Genomic DNA, 13,457 nt, shown 5'->3' on the forward strand with positions numbered 1-13,457 from the left:
CACTGTTTTGGCAGTTGTAGCATTCTTGCAATTACATCAATGTTTGGGGAAATTCTCTTTGGCTTATTTGAAGGATAAAAAGGGAGCAAGTAGCTGTAAATATGAAGATATGTTTGCATGATTGTCAGACAAAAGGAAACAACAGAGTTTTATGTAAAGTGTCTCAGAAAGAAAGTCTCATTTCAAAGCCTTTCTGTTTCCAAAAGAAAAAGACGGCGTATTGTTCAGCATGATTCAGAATTTCCAATTTCCAATGACATCTTTACAGTAAACCTCTCTAGATGACTCTATCGCTCATAAAAGTAGGGATGATCCTGCGCTAACAAAACGTCTCCAGGACATGTTGGGAAACCCACGTTTGTAAGACGGTGCCAATAATTCACTATGATTCATGATTTCCAAACAAAATAGACAGCTCTATGCTTTAACACTTCCATGTGTCAGCAATTAATAGATGTCAAGACTTGATTTGGACATCTGCTCCACCTTTTTACTCACATTTCTTAGACATGATACATGTTTCAGCCTGGCCTGATCAGTCCTAAATAGGTTTCTTTCTATGCCTCTACTGAAGATGTCTTTTATCATAATGACTTACTCATAGTGGTAAGTTTTAGAAAATTATTAGTATGTTTCTAAAACTTTAGTTTATTCGAAAACAGCCATCTGATTCCATGTTGAGATTACTTTATCAGTAGTTATATGTCAAACGGACACATTTGGGTTCTGTCATCGTTACGTTTTTCATGAGATAAAAGGGAATGAACTTAAAGTGGAGCTAGGAAAAATATGTATCTATTTTAAGGAACCATAGATGATCAGACTGCATAAGACAGTGTATTCATATGACATCGTACGAAAAGTTATGCACCATAATTTCGTATGTTTTTGACGTTTTTTTCGTCGTATTTCGTCGTATTTTTACGTCTTGCCTCGAGACAAGATATCCTTGCGCATGCGCATCTTACGCACCATTCAATAACATAGAATTTAACATACAATTAACCCTGACCCTGACCCTAAGATACAAAACAGCAAGCAATGTAGTTAGAGACATGAAGAAGTGAATATTGCACTGTTTTTCCCAGTTTTACGTCCGTCCGCGGATCTGCTTTTTTCGTCTGTCTAACTGCGCATGTGCACTGATGTGGTTTTTTGAGGAAAAACGTACGAAATACTGTGCATAACTTTTCGTACGATTTCATACGAGCTGATAATGAGAATATGTTGTAAGACATTTGGTTCTCAGCGTACTTATTAAACTTCAGAGCTTCTGGGAATGTCCACCTGTGGCTACATTATGGAAAACAGCTTCTCACAGATGTCTTAATAATCTATGTAATGAGTATCAGCACCTGTAAAACAATATTTCACGGCTATCTGTCCCCACACAAAACATTTTAAAAAAGTATTTCTAGCTGGGGTTTTCTGAACTCTTGACAACAAATTGATTACTTCCTTATTTAGTCTTTTTCAAGTTATCATTTTGAGGGCGAAACTTCTGAAGCAATTCATTGTTATGATTATGATGAATTGAATACTGAAAGTATCATCAACTAACATAGAATAACTGTTTCAGACAGAAGTTTAAATACTTTAAAACACGTCACTGAAAGAACATTGTCAAAACGAAAAAAGGCCAAAACAATACAAGAAATACAGGTGCTGGTCATAAAATTAGAATATCATGAAAAAGTAGATTGATTTCAGTAATTCCATTTAAAAAGTGAAACTTGTATATTATATTCATACATTACATACAAACTCATATATTTCAGATGTTTATTTTGTTTAATTTTGATGATTACAAATGACAACAAATGAAAATCTCAAATTCATCATATCAGAAAATTAGAATATTGTGAAAAGGTTCAAAATTGATGGCCCCTGGTGCCACACTCTAATCAGCTAATTAACTCAAACCACCTGCAAAAGCCTTTAAATGGTCTTTCAGTCTAGTTCTATAGGCTACACAATCATGGGGAAGACTGCTGACTTGACAGTTGTCCAAAAGACGACCATCGACACCTTGCACAAGGAGGGCAAGACACAAAAGGTCATCGCTAAAGAGGCTGGCTGTTCACAGAGCTCAGTGTCCAAGCACATTAATAGAGAGGCGAAGGGAAGGAAAAGATGTGGTCGAAAAAAGTGTACAAGCAAGAGAGATAACCGCACCCTGGAGAGGATTGTGAAACAAAACCCATTCAAAAATGTGGGGGAGATTCACAAAGAGTGGACTGCAGCTGGAGTGAGTGCTTCAAGAACCACCACACACAGACGTATGAAAGACATGGGTTTCTGCTGTCGCATTCCTTGTGTCAAGCCACTCTTGAACCACAGACAGCGTCAGAAGCGTCTTGCCTGGGCTAAAGAGAAACAGGACTGGACTGCTGGTGAGTGGTCCAAAGTCATGTTCTCTGATGAAAGTAAATTTTGCATTTCCTTTGGAAATCAAGGTCCCAGAGTCTGGAGGAAAAGAAGAGAGGCACTCCATCCACGTTGCTTGAAGTCCAGTGTAAAGTTTCCACAGTCAGTGATGGTTTGGGGTGCCATGTCATCTGCTGGTGTTGGTCCATTGTGTTTTCTGAGGTCCAGGGTCAACGCAGCCACATACCAGGAAGTTTTAGAGCACTTCATGCTTCCTGCAGCTGACCAACTTTTTGGAGATGCAGATTTCATTTTCCAACAGGACTTGGCACCTGCACACAGTGCCAAAGCTACCAGTACCTGGTTGAAGGACCATGGTATCCCTGTTCTTAATTGGCCAGCAAACTCTCCTGACCTTAACCCCATAGAAAATCTATGGGGTATTGTGAAGAAGAAGATGCAATACACCAGACCCAACAATTCAGAAGAGCTAAAAGCCACTATTAGAGCAACCTGGGCTATCATAACACCTGAGCAGTGCCACAGACTGATCGACTCCATGCCACGCCGCATTGCTGCAGTAATACAGGCCAAAGGAGGCCCAACTAAATACTGAGTGCTGTACATGCTCATACTTTTCATGTTCATACTTTTCAGTTGGCCAACATTTCTATAAATCCTTTGTTTTTATTGGTCTTCAGTAATATTCTAATTTTCTGATATGATGAATTTGAGATTTTCATTTGTTGTCATTTGTAATCATCAAAATTAAACAAAATAAACATCTGAAATATATGAGTTTGTATGTAATGTATGATTATAATATACAAGTTTCACTTTTTAAATGGAATTACTGAAATCAATCTACTTTTTCATGATATTCTAATTTTATGACCAGCACCTGTACATTCACTTTGGGTTTAAGATAAAGAGGTCTATGTGCAAGTATGTATAGTCAACTTCAACTGGTCAAAACTCTGTAAACAGTCTCCTGTTAAGCACCTTTTTAATTAAAATTATTGATTTTTATTTATTTATTTTGTAGAGAGATTTATTAATCAACACAATAATAATCAGTCGCAGCACTTGGAGCCATATGTCCATTTAAATTTGCAAATGTAAACATGTTATTCCTCACAAAGGGTTAAACAGGTGGGAAATGAGCAATGTTTCGTAGTTCCAAGTGTTTTGGACATTAAAGATTGGTTTAAAAAAGTTCCAATGATGAATTAAAGACAGACCATACAAAAAATATTTTAGCCAAGGACCCAGAGGTCCAAATGGTTGACGAGGGTAAAAGCTTACAATTTCAAAACACAAAGGTTGTTTTTTTTTGTTTTCTCTTTTTTCCGCAGAGTATCCACCATCAGCAGAAGAGTAACAGCCACAACACCTGCTTGACTTAAATATCGATCCCAGGAAGCCTATTGTCGCAAATATGCAACAAACCTATCGTATCACACAAACAGTCAAGGAAGCATGTGAATTCTCCCAATGCAAAATAGAATACCTGCAGTATGGATGTAGGAATCTTTGGTTCAGAGCTGCAACTAACGATTATTTTGCAAATAGAACTTTTTTACGAAATTAAACAAGGTGAAATTAAAACGTTGCCACTTAAGAAGTTCCGACTAAGGCAGATTGACAGATGAAAACATTTTGTTACCTTAAATACAAATTTTTTTCTTTAAAATGTTTATATAATTATTGCTCTGTCAGCAAAAGGCCTATTTTAGAGTCTCTATACTCCAGTTAACGATTAATCGATTACTAAATTAGCTGATGAATATTTCAATAATGTATTCATCACGATTAATCCGATTGATTCAACCCTACTTAGGCTAGCAAATGCGGTATGTTATTAGTGACTCTATATATATATATATATATATTTATATATATCCAACTGTTATCAAGAAAAATACTTTTTTAATTGTGAACTAAAATAAAAATAACTCAACATGCGATGCCAGACTTCACTGCGAGTCCCACCAACATTGACTAAGCCGTGTACATAACCCAGGAAACACCCTGGCCTTGCTTCTCCTCCTCACTCAGTGTGGGGGGGGGCTGGATGTGAAAGTAAAATAAATACTTTTCCTCGCTGCTTGCCAAAACCACATTTTCAAACATTCTGCTGTCTCTTCCTCTGAGGAAGTACCAGCGGTTTAGTCTGCTAATGAGAAGGAATTAGAGCGAAGGAACCACACAGGAACATGGAGAGATGCTGGAGACAAGGATTGAATATCTAAAGCCTAGGATGGAGTTATCTTTAGTCCACTTTATTTTTTCACTAGAAAGACTTTTTTTGTCCATCTTCCAACAGAAGAACCGACGATAACTGAGTTATAAGCCTCAGAAGGGATATGGTTGTACTATTTCACACACAGTTTAGGTCAATAAGTTAGATGTTTACCGTAAATAATATCCCTTCAACCTGAAGCAATTATCCACACAATGACTCAGCAACTTTTAAAGAGAAAAGGTGCCAAACGACTGATTTAAATAATGCAGGTTTTCTTCATATGTAAAATGCATTGATCTTAAAGAAGAAAAAAAAGGGTCCAGATCCAAACACATTTCCATTTTTCCACTGGACTAAAGGATAAATCTTACATTTTTAGAGGAAGGAGCCATTCAAATGTTGGCATATTACATGATCAATGACTTAAGTTCTGATTTGATTACTCAGTTCAAGGGTATGGCGTTTTGTTTCACTCTGCCTAATGTCTTGCAATCAATTTTAAAACACTGCCAACTGTATTGGAGGTAGGATCCTGAGCAAAGAAAAGCCCATCTGTGTGTTTGACTGCTACCTGCCAGATCAGGACAACAGAGAGGAAAAGCCCTGGGATCCTCTTCACACACCGGCACTGACAGCCCAAGATCCCATCCATCACCAAATGATTCCAATTCTGAGTGATTTAGGTCCATTTGGGTCTCCTGTGGCTTCAGCGCACACCTGCCATTTGCATAATTAAGCTCTGGGGGAGCTGCAGAAGGCAGTCATTTGCTGTATTAAATCCTCACCTTATCAATCAAGGGAACATCAAGACACATGCAGACCCCCTGACTTTTGGCTTCCTGCCTTCATTTGAAATGCTAAACAAAACTTTATCTCCATGCCTGAAGATCTGCCGGGTATTTAGACCGCCAAGTCCCTTCTTTACATGTTAGCTGTCTGATTGAGACGAAGCTCGGCCCCTTCCCTTAGGGGGTTCAACCATCAATCAGTCTCCAACAACTTCTGTCGGAGTCCCAGACAGTCAAGATGGATGGTGCCAGCATCTGCAGTCTCCCATTAATTCTCCTGTTAGCATACACTGATAGAAATAGCTGCCAGATAAGAAGCATTTTATCTGTTTTCCAGTCGTTACAGGCCACTTCCTGGTTTGGGACAGGGTCAACCGTTAAATCATTTCTCAGATACTGGTAGCGACGTGTCAAAACTGGACGCCATGCATTCTCCGCCGGGAGTCAAACAAAGACACAAGTGTGCCTCTATAAGGGCCGGTTCTGTCCGACGGACTCAGTGGCTCCTCTGCGACCAGCAGACACTGCTAAACACAACCAGGGGATGAATGGACGCTATTTTCACAACGCGCACCTCTCCGGATAACGAAGCCCTCGCAGGCTGCCCCAACACTTCAACCGGCCTGTTCTCAACACCCGCTCCACGGAGGCCGCCCAACCGACACAGCGGGCGTAGAAACTGACTGACATTTACCACCACAACGCCACACAAAGAGTTAAAAACACACAGGGAAGAGGGGAGGGGGCGGACACAAGTCAAAGACAAGGGGTCCCTCTTTGACGACAGTGATGAATGAGTGGATCACAACAAGTTTTAAGAAGGTCTGTTCCTCCTGGCGGGGTGCTTCTTAAATGGCATGACTGACAAAAGGACACACCGACTCCACCTGCACCAACATGACAGGTGGAGCCTTTTACTCTCGGCCCAGGTTTTGATCATAGAACACACTAAAACAGGCCTTTTAAGGTCTCTTTTAAGGTCTCTGACAGGTCTTTTTCAAGCTTATATCAATTATTTTGATATCGGTCTAATATATTCCCAATATACATGATGATATATGAGTACACAGTAAATGTTGCAGTGGTAAAGTAACACTTTCAGAGTGCATTTGGTCCCACTCTGAATTAGTGTTAAATTAGACTCTAGGTACTGTAGAGGTGTGCGAAATAATCGTTTAATACATGAATGGTTGGCGCATATCAGCCAAAAATGACGTCCAGTCCAGTAGATGTCGCTGCGGATGTGTTGACGCCAGATGTTTGGATGCATTTTGGCTTTAAAAACAAAGAAGGTAAAAATGAAATTAATATGACGCACGTAATTTGAAAAAGGGGAAATATACATTTGAATGTTTTCATTTCATTGGTTTAAAGGACCACTAAGGCCATATAAACGGCACTGATTATCCTTATTTTGTTATATTTTAAGTTTTATAAATGCTAAGCACTTTTCGTCAGTGATATTTGAGTCCAGTATTTGTTTTCATGGGTAAATCTTCCAAAAGTCATTTCAATAAATACAGCTATATATAAATTCAGTTGTTTTTAGTTATGTATCAATTGAAGACACTATCCAGATCACACTCAGCCAGTCAGCCACTGGTAAGGGCTGCATCTTTTTCTTACAGTGTTCAGGGAAAATATCGCAATGCATCGCAATATTTCAAGTATCGTGATGCATCGTGATAAAATCGCACCGTGACATGTGAATCGTGATTCAAATCGAATCGTGACTTCTTTGGCAACACCCACCCCTAATGTAGTGTATATTTTACTCCAGTTAACTCTATGTAGAAACAATGTACTTTGACACTGCATATTTAACACTGTGGAATTTACTGTGCAGATGTTGGAGATCGGCTTTCTTTTTAAGAAGTAAGAATAAAACATTTTATAAAAGCATAGCATCATTCAGAAAACTATTGAAAACAAATGCTACCTCCCTACCTGGGTGCTGTTTTAGCACAGCGGTCATTTCTTTTTACCTTGGTTAATGTAGTGGAAAGGCAAAAGGGCAATAAAAGCCCAAGAAGACTCGCCTGTTTACTTGAAAAGCTTCTGCTAGTGAGAAATATTGATTTCACCTTTTCAGTTTAGTCATTCAGAACATTTTGGGATCCTCCACCCAGATAAAAGCTGCTTTACTACACTGAAAGAAATGTGTCCGGCGTCCAAGGCGTATTGTTTTTACAGTCACAGACAGTTGAACCTGCTGTTTAGCTGATAGAAATACTTTAAATAGTTTCTGTTCTTCAGAAAACTACTGAATGGACAATTTGGTGTGAAAGGAGCCCCTGAAAAGTGCTGATGGCGCACCGTGATCCTGCTTTTATTTAGATGAAGCATCCCTTAATACAGAAGTGTCTCACGGCTCAGTGGAAATAAAGCTAATAAAGGTGCGTTGTCAAAGCTGGAGTTTGATTCGCGTGAATATGAGCAAAGCTGGGATCAGCTCAGCGTGCTGCTGCCTCACCTAGAGCTACTTCCTTACGTCGGCCCACAAACGCATTCATTAACGGAGACAAGCTTCCGTTGTGAGGGCTCTGCAGTGAGGCACGAGGAGAAAAGGTGGCTGCATGAGCTGAAGCGTTCTCCCTGTGGAGAGAAGTTCTGAGCAATTTTTTTTTGTTTGTTTCAAACCTGAGGGCACAACTGGATCCTATGCATATTAAAACAACAAGAACAATAAGAAGCGGCTCCATGGGGCTGAATCAGTGATAGCCTGCTAACATTAGAGACGTAACACAACTAGAGGCAGGCTGTGTTGCTCTAAATTACATGGCCTAATATATTTCATTAGCACACCTCCCTCAGAGGGGTCCCTAATGGATGACAGCGTGGCAGAAAAGCTCGTCTGTCAAGGATGCTCATTTGTTCTAAGGCGACTTCTCTTCACTTATTACTGCCTGCTGCTCCTTATAAGCTGCTTAGGTTGAGGTTTCCCCACTTTGGAAAAAAAAAGGAAAGAAAAAGGCTTCGGCTGATGAGGCACACCACTTAGGTTCTGTGACCCCCACCCCCCTCTAATCCACTTTGATTTTTATTATTCAAGTCAGGTGGCCCCCTGAAAACAATCCTATGAGTGCTTTAGGAGAGAAAAGGCAACTCATCCTCAACTCTAACGTCATCGTTGCAGCCGATCCCTCCCTATTATTCTGCTAAAGTGGACGGCAATGTAACTGTTTTTATTTCTGCATCGGGGGGGGACGGGTGGCCCCGATTCCTCTTAACTGGGGAATTGATTGAGTTGGCAAGGAGAGAAACATGTCTGAGCTAAATCTTAGAGACGTATCTCTGCAGAATCTGTTAGTTCAATCTCTAACGTTCTGCTCTCTCTGCTTTTTCTCATAGTAGCTTCATCTGGTCTGTTCCTGTTTGGCTGTGACTCCATCCTGGAGAGAAATATCAGCTGTGCTGCTGCCATCAACACCTTTGATTATAGATGTTGGAGATCGGCCTGTTTTCCAGTGTAGTCCTGTTTCTCTGACTGTGACTAACTGGATGTGCTCTCTTCATCCTCTGACATGGGAGCTGGCTCAGAGCTCGTCTGCCTGGCTGTGTGTTCTATGCTTCTTTTTCTATGTCTGCTTCTGTCTCCTTGAACCCCAGTGGGCCTCAGCAGATGGCCGCTCACACTGAGCCTGGTTCTGCTGGAGGTTTCTTCCTGTTCAAAGGGAGTTTTTCCTCTCCACTGTCGCTACAAGCATGCTTAGTGTGAGGGATTGCTGAAGAGTCAAGGAGTCGATGCAATCAACTGGTTTTCCTTAGATAGAAAACTGAATCAATCTGACTGAATGATCTGGTGAACTGGAAAGTTCCTTGAGATGACATGATGTGAATTGGCGCTATAGAAATAAACTGAATTGAATTGAATTAAACTCAACTTTTTATTTAACAGACCCATGCTGATAAAATAAAGAGCTTCACCGTCAGTTAGGATAAATTCGATCTTTAGGTTCGGATGAGCAGCAGAAATCCTGTTTCCATGCAAGTATGCAGCACTATCTCCAGGTTAAGCAAATCACAAAGATAAGTTTGCTTTTTTAATTTGATATTTTCAATAACAACTCTAACTCAGAGCGAATGAAGTTCAACTACTTACGTTCACAAGCGTCTCCTTTCTGATGAAATCCAGCTTTGCATATACATTTCCCAATGGGCACGAGCCACTCTCCTTCAGCACTGCAGTGCATCTTGGGGGAGTTGTCGGCCTCCTCCTCGGCGTCATTCACACACCTGCCCTCCACCTCCACCAGCGAAGAAAACTCGGATCCCGTCACCGTGTCGGGGAAGGTGGCCAGGTTCTCGATGATCGACCAGCACTTCTTGTAGTAGACTTTGACGGAGACCAGGGCGATGCAGGCCCCCACGTCCTGGAAGGCCAGGTAGAAGCCCCGTCTGGACAGCGGCCCGATTATACGCACCTCTGTGTTCAGCTTCATCTTTCTCTCGCCCAGGTCGCCCTGGGTGAAGCTCTCGTCTGCCGCGATCGTGTCGATTTTCACGTACTGATTCTCCCTCAGGCCCCGGCCGACCTCTGAGTCCGTCTCCTGGTAATACAGGTTGAAGGTCTCCTTGCAGGCGCCCACCACACCAGGCAGGCTGTTACAATCCCTCAGGGTGAATTTCAGCTCGACAAAAATTCTCTGGGCATCGCCCTTCTCTATCCAGTTAGTCCGCAGCCAGTTGTTCTGATTGGGCTCCATGACTTTACACACCTGGTAGGTGCGGATGGGTGTGTAGTTCTCATCCAGGCCGCTGATCTCTTCCCACTATAATAGAAATAAGACACATTTATAAAAGGAATCTAACTAAGGAGACAATGACCTGCAGAGAGGAGGAAGGTGGGATGCTGAGTCCTTATCTTCCCAACACATCGTTTAAGACTGATTGTGTTTGGTTTATCAGCCCGTCTTTGCATTATTTATCTAAAAAGTTCCTCAATGCTGGCTTTAATCAGACTTGTGCAAGTTGGTTCACTTAAGGCCTTTGTGCTCTGCATGCTAAGAGCCAAATACATTCAGAGGCATAAACCAGCCTCACCTATTCTTCCCCCTTCTGCTCCTTTTGTGAGCAGAGGCAGAAACCTCAGTGCATCATTTCTGTGCGATCTTACAGCATTATTATCTCCTATCACACAGCAGAGGAAGCAAAGAAAAGAGATTGAGATGCGGAGGGCAGCATGCTTGTCAGCAATGCAGAGGTTGTGTGGACTTACCCCATTGGGAGGATAGGAGATCCACTCCAGCTCTGTCTGCTGCGCCTTGGAGTCCAGGAGAATCACTAGACAGGAAAAGTCAAGCAAGACACATGGCGTTTAGTCTGAGTTTGAGGCAGCGGGCCTCCAATCACTGATAGAGCGTTTGTCTGCAGCGCATTTCTACCTGTGACCTCATTCCTGCTTTAAGGCTGGAACCTGCAACAAAGCCGCTGCTGCAGCAGCAGGTCCTGCGCCTGCTGGGAAACTTTTCCTCCTCACTGGAAGCCTGTCCGAAGGCCGGCGGCGATGATATTTACGCGCTTAAATTACAAAATTAAATTCTGTCTGTAACCGACATGAATATAATTGTTTCATTTTAAGGTGATTAGTAACAAGTTTGCGTCTGATGGTTTAATTTAACCGGATGAATTCGGACGTGATTTTTCTCCGGTCCCCGATGCGGGAGGAGCGCAGCGCAACAGCGGCGACTTTTGGAGAGCAACTTCTTTCAGAGCAGCTTTATTATTAGCAGTCAGATCGATGCTTTGTGGAGAAGCATGGATGGAAAAACCAGCCCCGGCCTGTGCGCTTTACGGGCTCCGAAAAATCCCGCAGATAGACATTTTAAATTCCCCTCAGCAGCAGACCATCAAACGCACCACTCTGGATCATTTTTACACACCGCACACTATAGTTTTCTTTCTTTTTTTCTTTTTTAATACAGTGGTAAAAACAATCTAATGTATTCTAGGTTTTTTTTTTATATTGTCCTTCATTTAATCTCTAATCCGATTAGCAGACTGGCTCCTGTTTAACCCCTTCCTTTGCTTTATTTTGCTGCCTGCCGTATTTCAGCCGGACTGTCACTTTGGAGGAAACATCCGTCCGAAGCTGCGTCCTGATGGACGGCGCACTCAGTCCGAGCGAGGCCGGTCTGCCCATCGATCCGCTCACATTACCTCGTTAGTGGAGACAGATTAGGGCAAACAGGCTGTTAATGTCCAGGGGGGAAAAAAGAAAAATAAAAAACAGGTATTTTGCTTTTAATCCACGTATCGGGGTTTTTATCCCGTGCGTTAAAAAAAAAAAAACACCGACAGCAGCCCTGCGCTGTAGACCGGCTGTCATCGCCGCTCTTTCCTTTATATTAATAATAGTAAGAAATGTTGGAATAATAAAAAATAAAAATAATCCGCGACTTTTGATGTATTTTTAGACAAGCGGCGGTTTATTGCTGAAGGCTCCGTGGGACAGCAGAAAGCGGTCCAAAGTTTGGGAACTCACCTTCCTTGGCGCTCTGCGCCCCCCCGCTGGCGGCCAGGCAGCTCACCAGGAGCAGCGGAGTCATCCACACGCTGGGGCTGGAGCTGGAGAGCATGGTGCGGCTGCGGCTTTCAGTCTGGAGCGTAACGCGCGCTGCTGCCACCGTCTCTCGCGCTTCCCATTGACGACACTGGAGCGGTTCTCTATAGCGATCCGATGGTCCGGGCTCAAATAGTGTCTGCTGCCTGCCGCGGGGAGGAGACAAGCGGCACGCGGCTGTCGCTCACGCAGACAGGCAGGGGGGGCGGCCAATGGCGGCGCGATGAAGGGAGCGTCACAAAGATGGAGAGCAAATAGACAGGGAGAGTTGGTTTTCTTTTCATTTGTGTGCTGGGAGGGGGGGCTTTTCTGTTTTTACCTTTTTTTTTGGGGGGGGGGGGGGGGGGGGGGGGTGTAGACATAGCAGGAAGATGGACCGCATGTCCTCAGTCTTCTAATGGGGAAATGAAGAGGAACCTGTTGCTCTGTGGTGAGAGAATGACCAGTCATCAGATCAAAGGGTTGATAAAACAAAGCACGTCATCAGATTAAAGGGTTGATAATGGGCGGTTCTAGACAGGGGCCAACAGGGGCCAGGTCCCTGTAGTTCTGTCCTGGCACCTGTTATGGCCCCTGTACTGAAGACATAATACTAAAAGAAATTCTAACATGATCTGCGCTGCAACAGACATGGTTATTTTTTTAGTGTTGCACCAATTCCAATACCCCATACCGGGCTGTGCAATATCAGCCGGTACCGATACCATCTGTTTGAAAATGATGTGTGTGTATATATGAAGAACTGCGTACTACCTGGATGTAAAATAATTGCCATCATAGCTTTGTCTAGCTGCTGCCTACCTTCGTGAAGCAGGAAAAAGTGAATCCAGTAGAACTTTTTATTGCCTACCAAAATAAACTTTTGGCTATCTGTGGCCCTATTTGTTGGCACTCATCGATACCCATACCACCATTTTAGTGCTGGATCGGAGCCCTGTCCAATATTGGTATTGGTATCAGTGCAACACTACTTTTAATTCTTTAAAAACATTATGTTTTAGTAATTATTTTAAAACAATAAGGTGATAGCTTCAGTGGTATTGAGATAGGAACTCAGTTTTCATCTGCAAAATGTTTTTGTCAAATAACAAAAAACAAAATCTGCAGCTAAATTGATCAGTTTTTCTTGAGTTATAATTCTGAATGTATATTGACCTAATATTCCAAGTAATAGCTTTCTTTGATCTTTTATATAGCTACAATTATTTTTGTTGCTTTTTTGCTATGCTGACGGTTTTTTTTATTTTTATTTTAATGATAATCCAAATGAACTTCTTCAAGCGAAAAATAAATATTTTCAGTTGGTTAAAACTGATTGAATAGAAATTTCTCTTTATGCAGCTCTCTTTATATATTTTTGAATCCCTTGCCCTGTTTTTTTGTTTCATGCATTTCTGTGCCCACATGAAAACACGCTGTGTTTAGCAGTGCATAAACACCAGGATACAGTTAGCAGGGGGGATTTACCATTAGGCAATACTAGGCAGTTGCCGGG

General features: G+C 42.0%; 1 protein-coding gene across 4 annotated transcripts in view; it reads right to left on the bottom strand.

Moving 5' to 3' along the window:
* epha7 (eph receptor A7) overlaps positions 1-12,111 on the bottom strand; it is a 157,977-nt gene extending 145,866 nt beyond the window's left edge. For 2 of the 4 annotated variants that reach the window (XM_038299288.1, XM_038299284.1), the window contains exons 1-3: positions 11,885-12,110; positions 10,619-10,683; positions 9,503-10,172 (exon numbers count right to left, since the gene is read on the bottom strand). In XM_038299288.1, the coding sequence (XP_038155216.1) occupies positions 9,503-10,172; positions 10,619-10,683; positions 11,885-11,978 (829 nt within the window). In that variant the 5' untranslated portion in view covers positions 11,979-12,110. Of the gene's footprint in view, positions 1-9,502; positions 10,173-10,618; positions 10,684-11,884 lie in introns of all 4 variants that reach the window. The other 2 variants (XM_038299285.1, XM_038299286.1) reach the window with 2 other exon arrangements.
* Positions 12,112-13,457: the final 1,346 nt, after the last annotated feature.

This window comes from Cyprinodon tularosa, unplaced genomic scaffold (assembly GCF_016077235.1).
Source record: "Cyprinodon tularosa strain WSP-4 unplaced genomic scaffold, ASM1607723v1 ctg423, whole genome shotgun sequence".
Lineage (NCBI taxonomy): Eukaryota > Metazoa > Chordata > Actinopteri > Cyprinodontiformes > Cyprinodontidae > Cyprinodon > Cyprinodon tularosa.